We start from the raw sequence: 26,323 nt of genomic DNA, 5'->3' as shown, positions 1-26,323 counted from the left end.
GGAAAATGCAGTTCAATTTTTATTGTGGGTGGTTGAAATTTGACTTTAGGATCATATGAACTCAATCCTACCTTTTTAGTGATATTCTATTATATTTCCAAAACAGACCATTCAAGCAATCATATAAGTAGCTGATACTAATTTCATTAACCGATAATCTCCTCAAAACCTCTATCCACTGTGGAACTTTAGAAGCTGCAAAATGTTTGGGTAAATATATAGAACAGATGTTTAAATGGAATAAGAAGTGTGAGGAAGCTATGCAAGGCAAATGATTTTTCTTTTAATTCTGTTTTTAAATTCATACATTCTGCTTGATCGAGGATTGCTAAAAGTTCAGCGAACTCTCTTTTTTCATTATATTCACTGAGTGCTTGTTGCTATGGCTACTGAAATCAGCTTAGCTGGTTTGAGGCAGCTGCACCAATCCAGCGAGAAAGCATGAGATGATGCTGAAAAGTTGGAGCAGGCGATTGGATGGTGATTACAATATGCATTTAATGGGGTGTGGTTTAAAAAAAGGAAAGGTAAAAAAAAGGGATTGGGGCATTTTATGTTAGTATTCTTTCTTTCTCTCAATGAGATCAAACGAAGGAGTTATTTCTTTATCTGAAGCTGAAGAATAAAAGCACAGGTAAGGAAAATTAACAGAATTCTAAGTGGTCTGCTTCATATTGAATTAATAAGTAATAGTAAAGCAAACTGATTGGGAAGCTGTTGCATTTATTGTTTTGTACGGTGCATCTGTGAGATGAGAGCAAGTTGGCAGCAGGCTTTGGAACATTTGCTTATAAGAAAGAAATATTTGTAGAATGTATTTCTCTTTTTTTTTTATTTAATTTTGTCATAACAGTATACATAAACATTGTCATGAGTAAAAAAACATATCATGAAGAAAATATATATATATAAGTAAAGAATATGCATTAGCTATATTAATTTGATATAATAAAGGGAACAATAGGACAGGAACGGTAGGCACTTTTGTGATCTTATGCACAAAATTATTAAATAAAATAAATAAAATAAAAATAAAATAAAAAATAAAATTAAATAAAATAAAAAAATAATAATTAACATTATATAAGTGTTTGTGTTTACAAAGAATATCCTGAATTCCTCTTAATGCTTGATGATTTATTTTCTTTGTCTTGTATTCCTGGATGAAACATTTTTATGGTGTTATACAGGTAGGCCTTGACTTACGACCACAATTGAGCCCCAATTTTTTGTTGTTAAGTGAAACGTTTGTTATGTGAATTCTGTTCTATTTTACTTTTGCAACCCATTTTACCAATTTTGCCCCATTTTACTTTTCTGGCCACATTTGTTAAGTGAATCACTGCAGTTGTTAAGTTAGTCACACAGTTAAATGAATCTGGCTTCCCAATTGATGTTATTTGTGAGAAGGACACAAAAGGTGATCACATGACCCTGTCATAATTACATTTCAGTTACCAAGCGTCTGAATTTTGATCGCATGTCCATGGGGTTGCTGCAATGGTCATAAGTATGAAAAACGGTCATAAGTCACTTTTTTCAGTACCATTGTAATTTTGAACGGTCACTAAATGAACTGTTGTAAGTTGAGGACTTACCTGTATTGAAATGAATATTTTTTAAATATCTAAATATTAGCTTAGATAGTAACTGATTAAAAACACAGCTAATTTACTTCTTTGGAACAAAACTTACCTGATAGAAATCTAGTTGGTGTTGATTAAGAGTTTCCCAAGTCACTTCAGGCAGACCCACATAAAGGACATTGTGTTATTGTACCGTATCTTTCTCCTTTGGAATACTTCCATGAGAAATAGCCTGCTCATTTTCATTGTTTAAAAAATTAGAAAATAATGATGCTGAAAATATACTAATATCCAAAGTTCGTAATATAGTAAAACCTCTATTTAATGGACCATTCAGGAGAAGCCAGATATTCATTAAATTCAAATGTCCATTAATTCTGCATTAACATTATTGTATCAAGAAATGTACAGTAATGTGTAAAGCCATGTACTTGTTATAAATGGCATATTTTGTAATAAAGCTTTGATTTAACAATGAGGGACCAACTGAGCTAAAGTCACTTCATATTTGGGTCGCAGCTGATCAGCGGATCTGACCCTTAATTAGAAAAGCCAGATGAAACCAGTTGCATCTGCTCCTTTTCCCTTCAATGGTGTCAATCAATCAATCAGAATAGACCTTGGAAGTCTTCTAGTCCTACCCCCTGCTCAAGCAGGAGACCCTATACTATTTCAGGCAGATGGTTCTTTTCTCCAGTGATGAAGCACCCACAATTTCTGAACACAAGCTGTTCCACCCGTTAATTGTCCTCTCCATTAGGAAGTTTCTCCTTAATTCCAGGTTGCTTCTCTCCTTGATTAGTTTCCATCCATTGTTTCTTATCTTGCCTTCTGGTACTTTGGAAAATAAGTTGTTCCCCTCTTCTTTGTGGCTTCCTCTTCTTCTTCCTCTTTCTTCTTTGTTCCAGTCAAATACTGGAATACTACTATCATGTCACTCGTAGTCCTTCTTTTCTCTAACTTGGCCATACCCAATTTTTGCAACCGTTCTTCATATGTTTTTGTCTCCAGGCCCTTAATCATCTTAGTTGCTCTTCTTTGCACTTTTTCTAAAGTCTCAACATCTTTTTTGTAATGTGGTAACCAAAACTGGATGCAGTCTTCCAGGTGTATAAAGATTTATAAAGCACTACTAAGGATTTATAAAGCACTACTAATACTTCACGTGATTTTGATTCTGTGCCTCTGTTTATATAACCAAGGATTGTGTTAGCTTTTTTGGCTACTGCCACACACTATTGGCTTATATTTAAGTAATCCTCCTTGTGAGCTGTTTACTAATGTATTTTTATGTATTTTATTGCTTTTAAAATAGTAAGAGGAAAAAAGGAACAAAACACAAAGATAAATACATTATCAGAAAATTGCATAAGAAGTGTTTAAAAATAAGTGGAAAAATGCAACATAAAAATTAAAAATAATATATAAAGCATGGCTTCAACAGTAAATAGTTACAGCTCTACATATAATTAATGCAAACATTATGCAAGTACATATATATATTTATTTCTTATACACTTTTTATAACTACCATTCTTTTTAGCCTTAATTGTATCAAAAATAGTCAATGAGCAAGAAAGGTTTAGTCAAAGGTTGACATTGTTTTCTCCCATAGTTAGTTAGCTATGCCACATGAACCTTGCTTTATTTTTCTTAAGGTTATTAAAAGCAGAATTAATTGTGAAAAATAACCAAGTAGAGTTGCATATTGCGTAATTGGACATAACATTTCACACACAAAAAGGCTCTTTTATACTTGAAAATTTTATCATATTTGTATTACCTCTTCTGCAGCTTTCAATGGCATCTCATAAAGACAGCCAATTTTTTGGAGGAGGAAAAAATCAAAATGCTTTAAATGGAAATGGAGCCTCTCATGGAGAATGGGGTAGAGCATGGTAAGAAAATCTGCCGTGTAGTGACTTTAGCTGTGAAATATCTGTGCTTATAAAGAATTGTACAGGTTGGTTCATAAAAGAGGCAGCTACTGCTGAATTTTAGGGGGATTTTATTAATATTCAAAGGCAAGAGGGATATCATAGAGTATTTAAATTTATTTCTTTGAAATATATGTTGGTTTTCTGTAGACCCATCCAGCAGTAGTTCATGAAACTGGCTTGTTTAAGCATGTACTGTAATTGTTAAGGGCAATAACACATTACAATCGTGCAAATCATTATTCTGTTCAGAGTCAGTCATTGACAAAACTGTTCCAGTAGGGTTTTGAGGTTCATTTTTTGGGGGGGAGAGTAACAATCTCTATGTGTCTTTTTCAGGAAGGCTGATTGGTTTTCTTTGATAAGTGTCATCTTTCTACTCTTGTCTTGCCCCTTTATTGTCTACTATTTTATAATGTCATGTGATCAGTACCATTGCTCTTTGAGTGAGCCAGCCATCCAGTTGCTTACGGGGAAAGTTCACTTCTTAGATATCTGGGACAAGACACCATCTTTCTCTTGGAAAATTCTAATCCTTTACTTTTTATGGGTAATGTTCCAGGTACGTATTTTGAAGCTTCTCTGTTGGAATCCAGTTATTTGGATCAAAATTAAGTTTATTTTTAAAGTTACGTTCCAAAATTGTAGCCCTATATGTGAAAATGTGGGAATTGAAGTTATTAACAATCTTGTGTTTGGATGTTGCTGGGAATAATGCTAACAACTAATATTTCTTTGAGGCATTTCTCTGTCTTGCTCTCTTTTATGTTTCTAGCACTTCCAAAAGATTATTACTGACAGAAGATAATGAGAGACTTGCTGTCTTCCCGAAGTTATTAAACTTAACTCCAAAACCCATGGCCATTAATTAGACTATGCCAGGGGTTGTTAGTTCAATCATATTTTCAGGACAATAGGTTCCTCACCCAGAGTTAGATGCTGATTTGAAATTAACAAAGACTCACTTTCAGTCTTTAGTTGTTAGTTCTAAATAATTTCTATATGAATATTTGATTATGGTATTAGCAGTTAGAAATTAAATGTTTCCTGTAATTTCAGTACAAAAAAAGATCAAAAAGGTGTTTTGGCCACCCGGGAAGTGACACGAGGCTGGCTCCAGAAAATTGTGAACGCTTCTTTGATGGAGGGTGTTTTCCCTGCCGCCTTGAAAGAGGCGGTGGTGAGGCCCCTCCTCAAGAAGCCTTCCCTTGACCCAGCTAGCTTAGCAAATTATCGTCCGGTCTCCAACCTTCGCTTTGTGGCAAAGGTTGTCGAGAGTGTGGTTGCACGACAGTTGCCCCAGTACCTGGATGAAAATGTCTATCTTGATCCATTCCAGTCCGGTTTCCGGCCTGGTCACAGCACGGAAACAGCCTTGGTCGCGTTGGTTGATGATCTCTTGAGGGCTCGGGACAGAGGTTGTTCCTCTGTCTTGGTCCTATTAGATCTCTCAGCGGCTTTTGATACCATCGATCATGGTATCCTGCTGCGCCGACTCAAGGGACTTGGAGTGAGGGGCACTGTTCATCGGTGGTTCTCCTCCTACCTCTCTGACCGGTCGCAGACGGTGTTGACCGGGGGACAGAGATCGACCCCAAGGCGCCTCTTATGTCGGTTCTCTCGCCTCTTCTGTTCAACATCTATATGAAGCCGCTGGGTGAGATCATCCGTGGTTTTGGGGTGAGTTGTCATCTATACGCTGATGATACTCAGCTCTATATTTCCACCCCTAACCACCCCAACGAGGCTGTTGAAATGATGTCCCAGTGCCTGGAGGCCGTACGGGTTTGGATGGGGAGGAACAGACTCAGGCTAAAACCCACCAAGACCGAGTGGCTGTGGATGCCGCGCCCGGTACAGTCAACTAATTCCATCACTGACCATTGGGGGCGAACTATTGGCCCCCACGGAAAGGGCTCGTAATCTGGGCGTCCTCCTGGATGCACGGCTGTCTTTTGAAGATCATATGATAGCCGTCACCAGGGGAGCTTTTCATCAGGTTCGCCTGATACGCCAGTTACGTTCCTTTCTGGATCGGGCTGCCTTATGCACGGTTGCTCATGCCCTGGTTACATCCCGCCTGGACTACTGTAATGCTCTCTACATGGGGCTCCCCTTGAAGGGTACCCGGAGACTCCAACTGGTCCAGAATGCGGCTGCGCGGGTGATAGAGGGAGCACCTTTTGGCTCCCATGTGACACCCCTCCTGCGTAATCTGCACTGGCTCCCAGTGGTCTTCCGGGTTCACTTCAAGGTACTTGTTATCACCTTTAAAACGCTCCATGGCCTAGGACCGGGATATTTACGGGACCGCCTACTGCCACCATTAGCCTCTCACCGACCAGTGCGCTCTCACAGAGAGGGCCTCCTCCGGATACCGTCAGCTAAACAATGTCGGCTGGCGACCTCTAGGGGGAGGGCCTTCTCTGTGGGGGCCCCTACCCTCTGGAACGAGCTTCCTCTGGGGCTTCGTCAACTCCCCGATCTCAAGTCCTTCCGCCGCGAGCTGAAGACGCTGCTGTTTCGAAGAGCAGGACTAGCTTGAACGTAGTTTTAAATTTGGGATTTTAAAAAAGGGGTTTAAATGAGGTTTTAAATTTGTATTTAAAAGTTAGAGTATCAATTGAATTTAACTGTCTATTCTTTTAGCTTTTTTTTATGTATTATATGTTTTTCTGTTGTTTTTGACTGTGAACCGCCCTGAGTCCTTCGGGAGATGGGCGGTATACAAATATAATAAATAATAATAATAATAATAATAATAAAAACCAGACTTTATACCTTTACATGATTAACCTCCATTTAGTCTAAAATAATACTGAAATATTCACAATTCCATGTATACTTCATCTACATTTTTAAACAGCTACACTGTTAACAAGGGGTTGGGAACAGTGGTGAAATCTAAAAATTTTCGCTACTGGTTCTGTGGGCATGGCTTGGTGGGCGTGGCTTGGTAGTCATGGCTAACTTCAGGGGGGGAGCAAGCGGACATCTGCAGCTGACAACTATAATGAATACATCCACCTGCCCTCCTGAGCACCACTGACGCCATTTGCTTTCATTTCGTGGCCGGAGAAGGAAGAAAGCGAACAGCGCCACGATGGTGCTCCAGTAGGGCAGGCAGATGTCCGCAGCCAGGCGGGGAGGGAAAGCAGCAAGAGCGGCAGTGGCCCCTTCCAAGCGCACGCACAAAGGCAGTAGGCAAGGCGGCCCTGGGGCACCTGTTGAGCAGGCAAGCGGGGGCAGGGCCACCAGGGATGATTGCTACCAGTTCAGTGAACCGATGCCAATCATCACTATCGGTTTGTCCAAACCAGTAGAATTTCACCCCTGGTTGGGATATGAGTAAATGTCTGTTATGAAAAATAATTATATGGTGAATCCATAATTTATCCTCCTACAAATGTACCATTGTGCAACTTTAATTCACTTGTAAAGATACGGGCTTATATGTTCATTCTGTTACAGGCATTTTTGTTTATGATTCCTGACATTTGCCATAAATTTATTCCTGGATTTCGAGGAGGAGTACAGGAAGGTGCCATTTCACCTGCTGGTGAGACCTTTTTTACTGTATGAAGTAATTGAAACTGGAGTAAAAAGTTCATGACTCAAAACATTATTATCTGCTTATTTACCATGTTGCTAATTAAATGGTACAATCATTGATCCTTACCATACGTTAGCCTACATTTCCTTCTTACTCTCAGTTGCTCCAAGAAGTCTTTTTGTCTTAAAAATAACAAATTTTTATTGCTGCCTGTTACACTTGGAGAAGTGTAATGTTGTTTTTGTCTGTTTTGAAAGGCCTTGGATTTTGTTGATAAATAATTACATGTACCCACATTCATTGCTTGTTGTGTGTGTCTATCTTCTTCAAAGCTTCAGGGGCAGGGGTGAGCAATTAATTTTCCCAAGGGGTCACATAGGAAACTGGGATTGTTGTGGAGGGCCAAACCAATAGGACTGTGAAAGCGCGTAAACCACAGGCATGTACATACATAAAATGAAAAAAAAATGCCATCACCTTTGAAATAAAAGCAATGCAATTTTATTGCATGCAATTTTATTGCATTTTTATGGCATACACTTATTTATATTTGATCTCTAATTTCCAATTGATCTCACACAAGTCAGACAGGGACAGCCAAACAGCCAAATGTGGTCCACGGGCTATAAAATTCCCAAGTTTGCTCTGGAGCAGGAGTCTCTAACCTTGGCAACTTTAAGACTTGTGGACTCCAACTCCCAGAATACCTCAGGAATTCTGGGAGTTGAAGTCCACAAGTCTTAAAGTTGCTAAGGTTGGAGACCCCTGCTCTGGAGGGATGAGTCCTCTACCCTCACCCTCCACCCACAACAAGTCATGAGTATTACTGAAGCTGTACACAAAATTAAAACTGCTGGTAATTAAGCAGAGAATTTGACTCTTCTTCCTATAAAGGTGGGAGGAGGTGATTTTTTTGCAATAGTGGCAAATATCTGTAGCTCGGATATAGGATGAGAGTGAAGGTTTGTTCTACGAGCTTGTGAGTTGGTTTCCGAACGTTTTGTTACCAGGCTAGGTAATGTCTTCAGCAGAGTTTAGGGATATCAGTGTCAGTAGTGGGTGTGTCAAGTGAGGATTATGTGATGGGTCATCGAGTCAGGCTCATTGGGAGATGAACTGCTGGGTGGTGGTTGTGTGAGTTGCTTGAAAGTCGGTGCTATCTCTGATTGGCTTTGTGGTTGATTTGGATTCTGAGAGTTTCGTAGGCTGGTTGTAGGTAAATGTGCTGTTGATGGAATTGCTTGTGGAGTGCCAGGCTTTGATGAACTTGATTGCAGAAAATATGACTTCAGTAACAGAGTGGACAGTGCCTGGAATGCACTACCTGACTCTGTAGTTCCTTCCCCAAACCCCCAAAACTTTAAGCTTAAACTGTCTACTGTTGATCTCATCCCATTCCTAAGAGGTCTGTAAGGGGCATGCATAAGTGCACCTGCATGCCTACCGTCCCTGTCCTAATATTCCTTTTTACTTACTCTTTTCATGTATCCAAATTATGTTTATACTTTTACCTGTTGTCTATGATTGACAAATAAATAAATAAACTTACGAGCATGGCAGGTGGTAGCGTGGCTGATGATTTTTGTGTTGCTCGAATTGAACTGGTGCTGTTTGGTGTCAGTGTGGGTAAAGATTAAGGATTTGGGATAGTGGCGTTTGAGTGCCAGCTGGTATTTAATGGTTTCTGGTTTTTTATTGACATGATGTTTGTCCCATATAGAATTGGCTGCAATAGTTACAGTTGATTTTTTTAGATTACATTGTTTCTTTCATTCTTCTGTATTTTGTCTTTGGTTCTGGATAATTCCTGGCGGAATGTGTCGTGTCAATTATTTTGTTCATACACATAGACTTCTCAGATGGCTTTTCAAACATGTCATTCTGAAGACTTCTAACACCTTTAAGATAATTAAATAGGCAATTTCCAAAAGTGATTAGAAGCATGATTATGGAATATGTCCTTTAAAAGGCTCTGCCATGGTTAAGAACTCCCTTCATTTCCCAGCACCCAAACCCATAGGAGACTCTTATCTCCCCATGAGGAGATGCTGTCTGGAGCACATGTGGATTATCTCCTGTACTCTCCTTGTTCAGAAAAGTTCTAAAGAATCAATATATTCACTGGTTCCTCACCCAGAGTTAGATGCTGATTTGAAATTAACAAAGACTCACTTTCAGTCTTTAGTTGTTAGTTCAATCATATTTTCAGGACAATAGGTTCCTCACCCAGAGTTAGATGCTGATTTGAAATTAACAAAGACTCACTTTCAGTCTTTAGTTGTTAGTTCAATCATATTTTCAGGACAATAGGTTCCTCACCCAGAGTTAGATGCTGATTTGAAATTAACAAAGACTCACTTTCAGTCTTTAGTTGTTAGTTCAATCATATTTTCAGGACAATAGGTTCCTCACCCAGAGTTAGATGCTGATTTGAAATTAACAAAGACTCACTTTCAGTCTTTAGTTGTTAGTTCAATCATATTTTCAGGACAATAGGTTCCTCACCCAGAGTTAGATGCTGATTTGAAATTAACAAAGACTCACTTTCAGTCTTTAGTTGTTAGTTCTAAATAATTTCTATATGAATATTTGATTATGGTATTAGCAGTTAGAAATTAAATGTTTCCTGTAATTTCAGTACAAAAAAAGATCAAAAACCAGACTTTATACCTTTACATGATTAACCTCCATTTAGTCTAAAATAATACTGAAATATTCACAATTCCATGTATACTTCAGCTACATTTTTAAACAGCTACACTGTTACAAGGGGTTGGGAACAGTGGTGAAATCTAAAAATTTTCGCTACCGGTTCTGTGGGCATGGCTTAGTGGGCGTGGCTTGGTGGTCATGTGGCTGGTGGGCGTGGCTAACTTTGGGGGGGAGCAAGCGGACATCTGCACTGACAACTATAATGAATACATCCACCTGCCCTCCTGAGCACCACTGCCGCCATTTGCTTTCATTTCATGGCCGGAGAAAGAAGAAAGCGAACAGCGCCACGGTGGTGCTCCAGGAGGGCAGGCAGATGTCCGCAGCCAGGGCGGGAGGGAAAGCAGCAAGAGCGGCAGCGGCCCCTTCCAAGCGCACGCACAAAGGCGGCAGGCAAGGTGGCCCTGGCGCACCTGTTGAGCAGGCAAGCGGGGGCAGGGCCACCAGAGATGATTGCTACCAGTTCAGTGAACCGATGCCAATCATCACTATCGGTTTGTCCAAACCGGTAGAATTTCACCCCTGGTTGGGATATGAGTAAATGTCTGTTATGAAAAATAATTATATGGTGAATCCATAATTTATCCTCCTACAAATGTACCATTGTGCAACTTTAATTCACTTGTAAAGATACGGGCTTATATGTTCATTCTGTTACAGGCATTTTTGTTTATGATTCCTGACATTTGCCATAAATTTATTCCTGGATTTCGAGGAGGAGTACAGGAAGGTGCCATTTCACCTGCTGGTGAGACCTTTTTTACTGTATGAAGTAATTGAAACTGGAGTAAAAAGTTCATGACTCAAAACATCATTATCTGTTTCATTTCAGGTTTAGTACTCAAATATGAGATTAACGGACTACAAGCCTGGCTCATAACACATGCCCTCTGGTTTGCAAATATTTACTACTTCCAGTGGTTCTCACCCACGATAATTTGATGAACACTGAATGTTTCATTCTAACCAGTAAAGTTAATTAATCCAGAAGCTATTTCTCTACCTTTCTTGCTGTTGTATTTTTATTTGTACTTAAGATCATAAATATCTACACATGTCATTTCAGTTCCTAAAGTCTAATAATGTTGGAAAATCATTTGTATGTGTTCATTTTATCATATACAGATTCTGTCTGTCTTGAGCATTGAGGTCTTCTAATTGTGGGGTTCTAATAGGGTAACTATGTTTTTATATCAGAAGTGTCCCCTTCAAGTGCCCTGAAAGAAACAGTAATTCAGTCACTCTTGAAGAAGAAGTCACAAAAATATGCTGTGACCCAGGCCCAAGTAGGTAGTAGGATCCACCAAATTTTTATCCAAAAGGCCTTTATGTCCTTACAAGTCCACCAAATGTGAAAATATGTAGCGTCATCACAATTACATCTCCAACATTTTGCTTGCATTTCTGGATACATACGATAATTTGATGAGCACTGAATGTTTCATTCTAACCAGTAAAGTTAATTAATCCAGAAGCTATTTCTCTACCTTTCTTGCTGTTGTATTTTTATTTGTACTTAAGATCATAAATATCTACACATGTCATTTCAGTTCCTAAAGTCTAATAATGTTGGAAAATCATTTGTATGTGTTCATTTTATCATATACAGATTCTGTCTGTCTTGAGCATTGAGGTCTTCTAATTGTGGAGTTCTAATAGGGTAACTATGTTTTTATATCAGAAGTGTCCCCTTCAAGTGCCCTGAAAGAAACAGTAATTCAGTCACTCTTGAAGAAGTAGTCACAAAAATATGCTGTGACCCAGGCCCAAGTAGGTAGTAGGATCCACAAAATTTTTATCCAAAAGGCCTTTATGTCCTTACAAGTCCACCAAATGGGAGAATATGTAGCGGTATCACACTTACATCTTCAACCTTTTGCTTGCATTTCTGGATACATACGATAATTTGATGAACACTGAATGTTTCATTCTAACCAGTAAAGTTAATTAATCCAGAAGCTATTTCTCTACCTTTCTTGCTGTTGTATTTTTATTTGTACTAAAGATCATAAATATCTACACATGTCATTTCAGTTCCTAAAGTCTAATAATGTTGGAAAATCATTTGTATGTGTTCATTTTATCATATACAGATTCTGTCTGTCTTGAGCATTGAGGTCTTCTAATTGTGGAGTTCTAATAGGGTAACTATGTTTTTATATCAGAAGTGTCCCCTTCAAGTGCCCTGAAAGAAACAGTAATTCAGTCACTCTTGAAGAAGAAGTCACAAAAATATGCTGTGACCCAGGCCCAAGTAGGTAGTAGGATCCACCAAATTTTTATCCAAAAGGCCTTTATGTCCTTACAAGTCCACCAAATGTGAAAATATGTAGCGTCATCACAATTACATCTCCAACATTTTGCTTGCATTTCTGGATACATACACGATAATTTTTTAGGATCTAGATGCCATCTATAAAACATTTTATAAAAATTTTCCCTCAGATTCTGTGCTCATGAATTTAACATTTCTAACCCAAATTTTTTCCCACGTTTCCAATAATATTGGCTCCTGAAAATTTTGTGCCCACTTTATCATACAGTCCTTTACCAAGTCCCTTTCAGAATCTATTTCAAGTAACACATTATACAATCTCTTTATATGCTCCTGAGACTGATTTCTAATTTGCTTTACCAAATTTCCCTCGTTCTGCTCTATACCAATTTTCTGATCTCCCTTCCATCTAGCACGTAGTTGCTCATATTGAAACCAAGTATAATTTTTCCCTTCCTCTCTTAATACTTGCAGAGATTTTAACTGCAAATTACCTCTTTCAGTATACAAAAGATCTTTATATGTAATCATTTCCTGATTCTGTTCTATGTTTATATTTTCTACTGTATGTCTAGGACTTGCCCATATAGGAACCTTATAATTTAGTTTATAAGAGTATTTTTCCAAACACGCAGAAGGGCATTTCTTAGCACATGATTTTTAAAGGCCTTATCCACTTTTTGTCATAAATTAAATATGCATGCCATCCATATAGCAAATCATAACCTTCTATATTCAAAATTCTGTCCTCTGTTAAATTAAACCAATCACTTATTGCAGAGAGAGCAGCTGCTTCATAATATAATTTAAAATTAGGCATTTTTAAACCTCCCCTTTCTCGAGAATCTTGAATTATTTTCATTTTAACCCTAGCTTTTTTACCTTCCCATATAAATTTGTTAATTCCCTTCTGCCATTCCTCAAGATTCTTATCTTTCTTAATTATTGGTATCATCTGAAAGAGGAATAAAAATCTAGGTAAAACATTCATTTTAATAGCAGCAATTCTCCCCAACAAAGATAATTGCAATTTTTTCCAAACAATCAACTCCTTCTGAACTTTTTGCCATAAAACCTCATAGTTATTCTTATACAATTTCACATTTGACGACGTAATATAAACCCCTAAGTACTTAACCTGGATAAAAATTTGGTGGATTTTACAAAATGTTCTGAAAAAGAAGATAAAGTTCCTGCCGCAATTTTTCTTGTTGGGAATTATTACGGATTGTACAGTAATTGAGACTAAATTGATTTTAAATCTAATAACTGCAGCAAGATTACTAATAGGACAATATTGGAAGAAAAAAGAAGTACCAACAATAGAAGAATGGATATTGAAAGTTGCCAATTTGGCTGAGATGGCGAAGATATCAGCCTTTTGAAAGACAATACGCAAGAAAGATACTTAAAGGAATGGAAAAATGGATTGACTATATTCAACGTAGATATCAGACTAAGAGTTATCAGACTGTTTTGAATGATTATGATGTATTATTTTGATTGCTTTTGGGGAAGTTAGGAATTGATGATTGTAGGGTACAATTAAGTTGGGATGAAAATTTTTAGCATATGTTTGTTTTATTTTAACTATACCTTGTGCTCGTTCGGGAAGTCGGGGAGGGGGGAAGGAGGGGAGGAGGGGGAAAAAAATTTTTTGTAAAACTTTTTGAATAAAAAAAAAAAAAAAAAGTAGGTAGTAGGAAACTCAGTCCGTGAAAAAAAAACTTTATTCGAGCAGCTGAAAATTACTTAATTCCCAGCATTGTTCAACTCAAATTAAAACAAATTCCACCCAACACAAATTCCTCAGTCCTATCGCAAACCTTGGTCCAATTAGGCAAACTGCCAAAAGCCTTTCGTGGCAAACGTTCAGAAGTCACAAAAATAAATGCAAGACATAGATGAAGCAGAAGACGAAGCTACCGTTGTTTTCCAGCAAAGCCCAAATGATGTTGCTGGTCTGTTTTAAGCCTTATGGGAGGGGCCAATCATCTCTTGGCCCTACTCCTGAGTTGTCATTTTTCCTTGAACTGCTCTTGCCTTCTGGCAGTTCTTCTCATGCGTGCATTAGGAACAGGCTCCTCCTGCTCCTCTGCCTCACTACTATCAGGCTCTGGAGGCTCTGGAGTCCACACCTCACTCCCCGATGGCCCTGGCCTTACCTCAGCCTCATCGCTGTCCGACTCCGTTGCCAGCTCTGCAGGCTGCTGGCGGACCACAACACTATGTCTGGAACTAGTGTCCTATTTCCAGTATCCTCTTTTTGAGTAAGGTACTTGAGAAGGTGGTAACTTTTCAGCTTCATGCATTCTTGATGGATATGAGTTATGTGCACCCATTCCACTTTGATACTATTCCGGTTTTGGCGTTGAAATTTGTTTGCTCTCACAGATGATCTGATGGAGAAGTGCAATTCCGTTGATACAAATCCTAAATATCTTAGCAACTTTTGATACCATTGGTATGGTATCATTCTGAATGAATTATCTAGACCAGAATGTTCTTCTTACATAGATTTTCTCTATTTCTTCAATCAGCTCCACAGAAAAGTATTATGGTGCTTGTGTTCAGTCTTGTAGGGTGTGGAGTGCCTTCTGTTATCTTCGTTGTTTTGCATCTATATAAAACTGCTAACTAGGTCATTAAGGGATTAGAGTTAGGTGTTACTAATATAATGATGACAGACAACTATATTTCTTCATTCTCAGAATTAGATAAGACTGCAGATATTGGAACAGGTGCTAAATTGATGTCCTGGATGAAATTCAATATCTTGAAGTGGAATCCTGACAAAGTAGAGACTTTATGAATTGGTATCTTGTGAAGCCAGAAATTAAGTAGGTTCTCCATCCTGGGCAGAGTTGTACTGCTCCTGAAAGAGCAGGTGTACACCCATATTATATACCTTGATTCACCTCTCTCGCTGTCACAACAGCACAATGCATTTATCTAGCTGTATCTACCTAATTCTGAAAACTGCAACCTTTCTGGATAGGGATGGGCTGGCCTCATCTTCTGATAACCTCCCATTTGGATTACCATCACATCATAAACAGGTCTACCATTGAAGAAGACTCAGAAATTACAGTCATAGGGCATGCCTTGGAACACTTGGAGACAATATAACACTGGTTCTGAAAGAATAGCTCTGGCTACCTACACTTTTATCACTAAAGTTCATAAAAATAGTATTAGGACCAATACTTTACTGAGTGTTTCTCAGTGTCTACTTATCCTGCTGTTAAATTCTGTAATGTATTCATAGGTAGTTCTCAACTTAGAATCATCATGGAATCTTCCTATAGCAGTCAGAAACCATGATCATCATAAAGTAGGTCACTCATGTGACTGATTCAATTTTAGTAACATTTTTTGCAGTTGTCATTAAGCAAGTGCCACAGTCATAAAATGACTACTGTGCTCATTAAGCAAACTCATTCATTATGGGGTATTTTTGCCCAAAACTGGAAGTAAACACCAGGTTTTAGCAAAAACACTGTAAACGCTGGTCATATGACTGCAGGATGCTGTAAATAGCCATAAATGCAGGTTGTTTGCCAAGCACATGAAATGCGGTCATGTGACCAGGGGAACATTTGGAACTTTGAACTTGGTGATATGTACTTTGAGGGGGTGGCTTTGACATACTTTGAATGGTCACTTGTAAATCAAAGGCTTCTGGTATTTATCCTGGAGCCAGGTCAATACTGATATTATACATCTTTTGGGGGGTAGTATTCTTTTGGTAATGAATGTTCAGCTCTCATCTGGAGATTATGAATTCTAATACTTTTATTATAAGGTTACAGTAACAGAACCTTGCAAGTCTGTATATGCTACCCCCTCCCTGTTTTTATCCTGAAAAAAACTAGGGAGGGTCAAATCTAAGATGTTTTCTCAATGTATATTTCTGCCCCAGACTCAGATTTTGTTTATCTGACCATTGTATTGATCTCTTGTTTCTCAAGGGTTATTCCTTCTTCCCATTACACTGAACAGGTTATAAATATTTGAAATGAAAATAAATAACATTGTAATTTATGTCAATTATTTGCAACAGACTAATCAGAAATGCTATCCATTTTGTTTGTGAGTGTTCTTGCAATTTCATTTGATTTTCAGATTGATGTACAGTAAACTTTTGTTTATCCTCTTAATATTCTATTTTAGCAAATTCACTGGCAATTTCTTCTACGACTTCATGATGGGAATTGAATTTAATCCACGCTTGGGAAAGTGGTTTGATTTCAAATTGTTTTTTAATGGCCGACCTGGAATTGTAGGATGGACTTTGATTAATTTATCCTATGCTGCAAAACAACAGGAATTGTATGGACAAGTCACTAATTCTATGCTACTTCTCAATATCCTACAGGTAAACATTAACACATGGATTAAAATTAAATGCTATCAACAACAATTTTCTCCAGTTCGTTTCCTCAGGTGATACATCATAAGTATGTGTGTGTACATACACAAAAAGACAGACGTGTATATTATTATATCCGCAATCACCTGGCTGGAATTTAATCAGTCTTTTAACTCTTTCATGACTATAGTTCCACAAAATTCTTCCATATATCAGTACCACCATTTATAAGCTATTCTTCACAAAATAATGACGAAAAATTATTCTGAAATATCTCAATATGCTATTCTTTTCAATCTCAAAATCTCATAGGTTCTCATATTAGAATAACAAAATGTCATGCAAGAATTCACAAAACAATATTCTTGGATAAGAATTCAGATTGAGATAACTAACATCTGTGTTGCTTGGAATGTTTTTTTTCCACTCATACCGTGATAAAAACATTAAAAATCTCTGATTTATAACTCGTTATATTGGAAGGTTGTGTATGGAATGTTTCTGCATTGTGACAGTGTATAATAATTGGGCACTAACCTACAACAAAAAGTTAATATTAAAGAGAACATTGTCTATAGAGATTCTCAATCATCCAGGTCACTATTGTCCCAAAAGTGTTTTTTCCAAAGGGCAACTGGATTTTCTTGCTTTTTATTTGAAAACATTTTGTTTCTCATCCAAGAAGCTTCTTCAGTTCTTAGTGAGGAGAATGAAAGGATTTATATTCTTTGCAGCCACTTCATCATTAGCACTCTCAGGGTTGGTTGTTAGCTCTCCGAGAGTAGTTGAAGCCACTTGGGGATTTAGCTATATCTCAGAGTCACTTGAATCAGAGTGCAAAAACGGGTGTGGAACCTTTTTGGGACTGCTGAAACAACTGCACTGTAGAGAAGAGACAGGTAGTGTCGTATCTCTCTCCCTCTGATAAGGGAAGGCTGTTCAGTTTTAACATAGATGACCTCTTTGACTCTTCTTTCAAATCTGGGGTCCTCTCTGTCCAGAATATGAACTTTGCTATCTTCAAAAGACTGACCCTTTAACTTCAAAAGCAGATGAACTGATGAATGAGTTTATTCTCCTGTGTTGTGCCATATATTTGTGAAGTGCTTATTCTGTTTCTCCGATGTACCGATCCGCATTGTACTACATATACCACTTTGCTAAGTTTGCATCTGGGTATTTTGTCCTTGGGTTGGACAGGCTTCTGCCTTAATATATTCCTGGGTTTAAAGTTGTGTTAGTTGAAAATCCTCCTTAGTTTTTCAGATATTACTGCAACGTATGGAATGACAACATTGTTCTCTGTTTGTTGTTCTCTTCTTTGTCTATTTTTAAAGTGGTCCCTGCTGGAACTTTTTGTGGACTTGTTGAAGGCCCAGTTAGGATAACCACAACTTTTGAGGACTTCGTTGATACGTTTTTGTTCCTTTCTTCCGCTCTTTGCTGGTAAGCATACCTTTAGCCTGCTGGTGTAGGATCCTGATTACTCCCAGTTTATGGTCCAGTGGGTGATGAGAATCAAAATGTAAATAGTGATCTGGGTATGTTTGTTCAAGGCTTCCACTTTCTGTGTTTTAATCTTGACTCAAGTGTTATCCACATATCTATACCAGTGAGCAGGTGGAATTAGATGCCTTCATTAGAACCCATTAGAAGTGGAAGCCTTCACCAAACACATCAATAGAAATACTAAGTTTACACGGGAAGATGTTAAGGAAAATAATCTGGCCTTCCTGGATTGTGCAAGTACACATCAAGGAAGTCAGAAGACTCAACACTGAAGTATACAGAAAACCTATATACATATCGGTATTTACATTTTGATTCTCATCACCCACTGGACCACAAACTAAGAATAATCTGGATCCTACACCATTGGGCTGAAGGTATGCCTATCAGCAAAGAGGGAAAAGAGAAGGAATAAAAACATATCAAGGAAGCCATCAGAATATGAGGTTATTCTAACTAAGCCTTTATAAAAACCACAAAAAAATCCAACAGGTGCTCCTTCATAATAGACAAGGGAGAAAACAACAAACAGAGCAACGTTATCATTTCATACATTTCAGGAATATCTGAAAAACTCAGGAGGATTTTCAATCAACACAACATATGTGCAGGAATACATTAAGGTAGAAGCTTGTCCAACCCAAGGATAAAACACCCAGATGCAAACTGACCAATGTGGTATAATGCAGTAGCACTTATATACTGCTTCACAGTGCTTTACAGCCCTTTCTTAGCGTGTTACCGAGTCAGTATATTGCCCCCAACAATCTCGGTTCTCATTTTACTGAACTGAGAAGAATGGAAGGCTGAGCCAATCATGAGCTGGCTAGAATCGAACTCCTGGCAATCAGTAGAAGTAGCCTGCAGTACTGCATTCCAACCACTGCGCCACCATGGCAGTAACATGTAATTTATTGCAATCTTCAACTACAAATGATAACATGATAAGCTTTCCTTTGAATCCTTTGATCTTGTAGATGAGGTCAGCAGTAAAACATCTGATAACACTTTCGTGCACAAGGTGATTTTGAAATAATCTCAGAGTATATTAAGCTACATTCCTAAGTAGTTTTTTTAAAGGAATAACCATATGGAATCTAATGGGAATTGTTTGCGAGAACAAGTACATACTACTCTGCATGTGTAAGTTCAAGCTAGATATACATCTTTTAATATATATTATGGGCATAAAATAACCAAATTGATTTAATTTGACTAACAGCTAATTGAGGAAGTTCTTTATACACATCTCAGCATCAGTTTTTACAGTTTTGAAACATTTTCAAAAAAAAAAACCCAAGAAAGTCCAATGTCTTTTGGAAAAAGCATCTTTGGGATAAAGAGGAAATTGGAGTATCATATTCTTCAACTATAAGGCTCTATGAAAGTGGTGATAGAATCATTAACTTAGAATTTTAATCATTAATCCTGTGTAAGTGCAATCCCCCCAAAACCATGACTTGCATTTTATATCTAGATAAATTTGAGCTTCTCTCTCTCTCAAAGATTGCATTTATTCACAGTCCTATTTTTTTATAACATGTGGTGATAATGTGTATATTTTTCAGGGTCTATATGTTCTGGACTTTTTTTGGAATGAAACCTGGTATTTAAAAACAATGGATATTGCCCACGATCACTTTGGATGGTATCTGGCCTGGGGAGACTGTGTTTGGCTTCCCTATCTCTATACTCTGCAGGTATTTCATCATATGCATTTACTTGTTTGTGTTCACCTTTGGGTATCTTGATGACAGTTCATGTTTAAGGATTTTTTTTTAATGTTTGGGCCTACTGCTGGAGGGTGTAATCTGCCTTGGCAATATTATTTTGGGGAGGTAATAGGCAACACCTATGGTGATGGTTGCTATTATGTGGCAGTTGAAGGCTGGCTGGGAAGACAGCTGGAAGCTGATATTTTGGGTGGTGGGTGGAGGCCAGTGGATGATATCTTATATGCCAGAATTGAAAAACTAAAACAAAGGCTTTCAGAGACCAACAAGAGCTGAGAGAAAATACAAAGGAAGAAGCGGGGAATGATAAGACTAGCTGCAAAGAGGATACTTGGAAGCTATTATAGATGTTGTGGAGGCCATAGAAGAGTGGTTGAGAAGGAATTATGAGAAATTCAGAGAAAGAAAGGCTCAAACAGATCAAGGTAGCTTCAGTCTGGAGGATGGACTCTGGTAGAGGAGAGGAAGATATAATGGTAAACAGAAGAATGATATAAATTCAAGGTGCTGGTTGTCACCTTTAAAGCCCTTCATGGCTTAGGATCAGGTTATCTGAGGGACCGTCTCTTGCTAGTCACATCCACACAAGACCCGACCCACTAGAGTGGGGAGGCAAGGAATGCTGTGGGTCCCATTCCCTAAAGAGGTACATCTGGTAGGACACAGAAGAATGGCCTTCTCCATGGTGGCTCCCTCCATCTGGAACATCATCCCTCCAGAAATTAGACTGGCTCCTATTCTGACAATCTTTCAGAAGGCCCTGAAGACGTGGCTTTGCCAGCAGGCCTGGGAAACCCAGGATAGAGCCCATTAAATGGCTAATATGAGTATGTGTTGTCACCAGGGAGGTTATTTTTTTATTATTTTTATTTTTTTTATATTGTGTTTCTATTTCCTGTAAGTTGCCTTGAGTCAGTGTGAGCGATTAAGCGACAATATAAATTTTCCGGATGGATGGATGGATGATAGGTAGATAGATAGGTTGACTGCCTGCCTGGCTGATTGACTGACTGAATTTGGAGGAAGAGACCACAGACTGGTGAAACTAGGATGAAGTGAAAAAAAGAAAAAGAAAATATGCAAAAAATGTGATATGGTAATGTGAGGTTGTTTAGGAAGATAGCTAAGAATGGAGATGGTGAGAAAAAGAGTGGTAAATGATGGGTTGAAAGGTGATAGAGATATGGAAAGAAACTGAAGAAAGCAGAATGGATTGGAATTGAAGGTGGAAATGGTACAGGTGGTCCTCGTCTTACAACCATAATGGAACCTGCACATTGCAGTCATAAAGTGGGTAATCCATGTGCTCAGCCCAATTTTACAATAATTTTTGCTGCAGCTGTAAAACAAACAGTGTGGTCATTAGGCAAATCCATTGTTCACTATTGCATGTTTTTCTCGAAACTGCAAGTAAACATCAATTTTTGACAAAAACATCACAAATCATGGTCATATGATCATGGGACTGCAGAGGGCCATAACTATGAGCCAGTTCTCAAGTGCCCAAAAATGTAGTTATGGGACTATAGGGCAGGGGTCTCCAACCTTGGTCCCTTTAAGACTTGTGGACTTCAACTCCCAGAGTTCCTCAGCCAGCAAAGCAAAGGAGTTGAAGTCCACAAATCTTAAAGGGACCAAGGTTGGAGACCCCTACTATAGCGGGTATGCCTGGTCATCAAACTTCAGATGTAAATCCCTTTTTCAGTGTCCATTGTAACTTCAGACAGTTGGTAAATGGCCAGTTGTAAGTCGACCATTTGTAATGTTGGTGGGGAAAAGGGCACTTGGCACAATTCTGAACCTGCTAGCAGATGAAGCAAGCAATGGCTGTAATAGAGGTGTCAGGTCAGGATTGCCATGAGTGATAAAGATTGGAGATTGCTGGTAAAGTCACCTGTGGTCACTGGTGATTGGAAGGTGCACTTGTTAGTACAGAAGTATGATCCAAGTTTAGATGACAGACAGGGAAGAATAGTAGGTAGGCCCCTTGAAATACAGAATAAAACAGCCCTGAAGTTGAGTAACGGGTCAGTCAGATGGGGTTCCAAATAGGTGTGGGAAAGGATCAATGGGATTGTTGTGAATGTGAGGGAACTTCATAGGCTAGCAAATGTAGCTTTGGTTTCATGCCTGTGGAGATTCTCACTCATTTAGGTAATGGTTTTCCCAAAGTTGCTTTTTCAAAAGGCAACTGGACAAATGTCTTTAAGAAAAAGCAAAGAAAGGCCAGTTGCCTTTTGAAAAAGCACCTTTGGGACTTTGGTTTCATAGTTGGAAGTTGGGGTACAGTAAGAGCAGTGGAAAAGGATTTCATAGTCAGAGTTCCAGAGATCAACATGATTGATCAGCTCACTTCTGCTGGATAGGCCGAAGGGGGAAAATAGGCAGAGATGTGAATTTACTTACATACAGGTGTTTTTTCACCAGTTGAGAAATGTGAAATATAAATAAATAGTTATCAACTGTCACTTATTGACAGTTCAAAGTTAATATGCACACAGGAAAAATTACTTATGACTTGGAGAAAAGAAGCTTCGATTCCAAAACTACGGCTTCTTTCCAGCTTTACTTGCCTTCAGAAACATGGTGTTTGCTAGCTTTTTAGCCAGAAAGCTAATGAATGTGATGTTTCTGTGACAGGCCAGAGAAAAGAAGATCCTAAAGATTCCTGAAGATTGAGCACCCAGAGGAGAAGGGAACCACTGAGTGGGCCCAAGAAAGAAAGCTTGAATCCCAAAGGTCCAAGTTTCCGTTCTCCAGCCCAATGCAGTAGTTCCCTTCTGCACACAGATGGGAGAGGAAGGCCTGCAGTGGGCTGGAGAAACAAAGCTCAAAACTTTGGGATCTGAGCTTCTTCATTTCTCTAACTCAGCACAGGGATTTCCTTCCATGCATGAAAAGGAGTTGCCTACCCTCTTTAGGTTAACAACCCAAGAGGTCTCTTACAACCACAATTGGGAGAGCTAAACTAAAAGCCTAGTGCTGAAAAACCAGTTAAAATCCTGGGGAAATAAAATGGTCTTCACTTAACACTAAAAGGATGGCAGTTGAGACTCTCTGGGGCAGAAATCCTATAAATGGAGTGCCACCATAGGGGAAAAAGCATTGATTCAAAGCATTGATTTTAACCTTTAGGGTCCTATGTCCTAGAGCCACATAGGACCCTAGAGGTTAAAATCAATGCTTTGAATTCCTCTGTGGATGAGGATAGATATTGTGGAAGAAAGTCTATATGATTGTTAAGAGTTGACACAGATGCCATGGGACTTAATCAATCAAGAACGCAGATAATATAAAGGAAAGGGAAGAGTGCTGACTAAATCTGACAATTTGTTTACCAATTGTTTTTCATTCTCTTTTTTTTTTTACCTCAGGGGTTGTATTTGGTCTATCATCCTGTCCAGCTTGCTACCAGTTATGCAGTTGGAATTCTTCTACTGGGTTTGGTGGGCTACTATATTTTCAGAATGACCAATCATCAGAAAGATCTTTTCCGTCGCACTGATGGCAACTGTAAAATATGGGGCAAGAAACCCAAATATTTTGAATGTGCCTACACATCAGCCAATGGAACTAAACATTACAGTAAACTGTTGATTTCAGGATTCTGGGGTATGGCCCGCCATTTTAATTACACTGGAGACTTGATGGGCTCTCTGGCATACTGCCTGTGTTGTGGTTTTAATCATATTCTTCCTTATTTCTACATCACTTTTATGACCATTCTTCTGGTCCACCGCTGCATTAGAGATGAACATCGATGCTCCAACAAGTATGGCAAAGACTGGAAGAGATATACTGATACAGTACCATACCGACTTATTCCAGGGATTTTCTAAATGCTTATTTTACACTTAATATGTTTTGCAAAAACAAGTTTTGATACATTTTATCACCTGTATTTTTGGCTCATACAATGGTGTATGATTTGCTTACTTCTTAATGTGTAAAAATAACATTTAACATAAAATGCACATTATATAAACTTTTAAAAGTTATTTTTGTTGTTTTTTAAAAAGTTTCTTTCTGTACTGATTTGTTTTGCTTCCTCCCCACCCCAAATCCAGAAAAACAGTGCAGTAATTTGTATTTCAGTTTTACTATTTTGGAAAAAGGGAAATCGTGATCTATAATTGACCACAAGTTATTTATCTTACCATGTGATGATTCTCCAATTATTGTACTTGCACTGAAAATTCCGGAGTCTTCAATACCCTCTAAATCCATAATTGATAATTAATGTTCATTCCATTTTGAAAATGATAACTGGGTAAACTGACAAGGTCTTTGTGTAACGATAAACAGTTCAATGAAGGTTTTGACACAATGTGCATCCAATGTAAAATAGACAGCATGTTAAGAGATAATAAGTCATGGTATCCAAAATAGAAATGCCAATCTCATAATTCCCTTTTATAAATCAGTTGTGCAACCCTCTGGAATATTTTGTACCGTTCTGGTCACTGCACCTCAGAAAGGATACAGTGGAGCTAAAAAAAATGTTGGTGAAGGGCAACTAAGGTAATCAAGGGATTAAAACACCTTCCCTGTGCATGATGTGAATAAAATGAAGGAGGAGGAGCTTTTTTCTCCTTCCCAAAATACTAGAACCCAATGAAAACTGAATCCTGGAAGCATCAAGACAAGAGAAATATTTCTTTACACAACTGATAATTGAACTTTGGAATTGTACAACATGTGGTGCCATCTATCAGCTTGGCCTCTGAAGACCATCTGCCAGGAAACTAGTGGTTTTGTGGTACAGTTGAAAACAAACTGCTGGACTAGACAGAAAGGTACTGCTTATGTTCTTAAAAGGCCTGAATAAGTTCTTTGATTAGCTGTGATAAAACCATGAAATAAGGAAGGATAAGAATTGATGGGTTAAAATAATAATCTTGGACATTACTATCAATGGCATTTGTACAGATTCATGTCTGCCTTGTTTATAGGGATTTCAGTATTTCAGATGACACTTTTGTTTGACCAGCACAGTATGTTTAAAAAGACAATGTGTTGAGATTTTAAAAAATCCATGTCTCTATAAATCAATAAATCAATGCTGAACCCTGTGTACAAAACTGCAACATTGCTGAACTATGTTTACTAAAATGAGAACTTCATTTCTCAAGGTTTATTACAAAATGCTGGCTGATTTAAAAGTAAAGCAAAATGCCTCCTGTTAAACATGCACACTCAAACTCAAAGAATTACAGATAATGATGATTTAGTACGGTAGGTTTAATATAGGTACCCATTCCAATAGATTTAGGCAGCTTAATAAAGTATTCAAGCAATTTAAAATAGATTAGTTGATAGGTTTTATAGAAGCAGTCCTCGAGTTACGACAGTAATGAAGCCTGCCCATTATAGTCAGAAGTCAAGATGGCCATTAAATTAACGATTTCACTTAACAACCCACCCCCCCATCCCTGCTCTCCCTTATGCACTTGTTAAATAAACACAGGCCATTAAGTGGAGCATGGGGTATCTCATGGGTGGCCTACTGCAGGCACAAGCCGATTTGGTCTTCAGTCTCGCCCACACCCTGAGATACCCCATGCTTTGCTTCTCCCTCCTTGGGGTCCCCACAGTTGCTTGGGCCTCCTCCCCACCCACCACAATAGCACATTTACCTTTCAAAGATCTCCACAGCTGAGGAGGTCAGGGTAGAAAAGGAGGACAAGCGCTCCAGACCCAGGTATCGTTTTGAAAATGGCCACAATTCATTATAGCCATTCCCAAAACGATGCCTGTTTTCCAGATAGCGCCATGCAACCTCTGTATAGGAAGGCCACACAGCGAAGCAGCTACTTCTGAAGGAAACCTACGGAAAAAATAAGCAAATGTGCCATGATGGTGATGGAGGAGGATATGGGACCCAGTGGGGTGGGAAGCTGGCCCAAAGTCAGCAGGGACCCAGCAGGGCAGGATGGGGGGAGAAGATAGGAACTGCATTAAACTGTCGCACTGCGTCATTTGCATGTGACAATGTGAAAACTAGTGCTGCTGATAACAAGAATGAGTCTAATTTATTAAATTTATATGGTGCCCATCTCATTGTCAAATGACTCTGGATGGCTTACATCAGGGGTGTCAAATTCAAGACCCACAGGGTGCTTAAATCTGGCCCACAGGGCTGGTCTGGAAATACCAAAGGACCAGCTCACTGTGCCTCTGCTGGCCAAAACAGGCCGTGGGGGACCACATGCGGCCTATTTTCAGCCAGCAGAGTGCTGCAGGAGATGGGGAAGGCCAAAAACGGGCTGCGCGGGGGTCTCTGTGCAGCCTGTTTTTGGCTAGCAGAACGCTGGAGGACTGGGTTGGACTGGATTACAATTATGTGGCCTCAAGAAAGTACCTGATCTGGATAGAAAACAAGCAACTTCCTATTTTAATACTATAGTTTAATGCCAGATTTTACATACTGTAGGTCCATTTAATCTACAATCAACAATCTATAATTGACAGCCATTTCTGTTTACTAGCCTGGAAATTTACCTCTGCTGTTAAATCTTGTATTATCATGTTATTTATGCTATTGTATTTTTAATATTAATAAATATTATTCATATTCCCACATCCCACATGGTGGCCACACACCACCACCACCCCTAGCCCTCTGAGGTCAAACACAACCCTGCTC

The 26,323-nt window shown here is 38.6% G+C and overlaps 1 protein-coding gene across 1 annotated transcript; it reads left to right on the top strand.

The window, feature by feature from the left end:
• Positions 1 to 515: 515 nt before the first annotated feature.
• Positions 516 to 24,741, top strand: DHCR7 (7-dehydrocholesterol reductase). Its single transcript, XM_058161383.1, has 10 exons — positions 516 to 634; positions 3,381 to 3,484; positions 3,863 to 4,085; positions 6,995 to 7,082; positions 10,621 to 10,728; positions 12,263 to 12,280; positions 14,617 to 14,629; positions 16,189 to 16,441; positions 19,513 to 19,644; positions 23,052 to 24,741. Exons 2-10 carry the CDS (start codon positions 3,387 to 3,389, stop codon positions 23,514 to 23,516), a joined length of 1,398 nt encoding a protein of 465 aa, XP_058017366.1. The 5' UTR covers positions 516 to 634; positions 3,381 to 3,386; the 3' UTR covers positions 23,517 to 24,741.
• Positions 24,742 to 26,323: the final 1,582 nt, after the last annotated feature.

This window comes from Ahaetulla prasina, chromosome 1 (assembly GCF_028640845.1).
Source record: "Ahaetulla prasina isolate Xishuangbanna chromosome 1, ASM2864084v1, whole genome shotgun sequence".
Classification (NCBI taxonomy): domain Eukaryota; kingdom Metazoa; phylum Chordata; class Lepidosauria; order Squamata; family Colubridae; genus Ahaetulla; species Ahaetulla prasina.
The sequence above is the reverse complement of the archived record's forward strand: the minus strand, read 5'-3'. Positions and strand labels throughout refer to the sequence as shown.

Bases quoted from the DNA above. Each gene is read 5' to 3' on its own strand.
- DHCR7 (XM_058161383.1), top strand. From the start codon at position 3,387: ATGGCATCTCATAAAGACAGCCAATTTTTTGGAGGAGGAAAAAATCAA. The intron at 3,485-3,862 runs GTAAGAAAATCT...TGTCTTTTTCAG, and splicing joins GGAGAATGGGGTAGAGCATG to GAAGGCTGATTGGTTTTCTT. The intron at 4,086-6,994 runs GTACGTATTTTG...ATTCTGTTACAG, and splicing joins TTTTATGGGTAATGTTCCAG to GCATTTTTGTTTATGATTCC.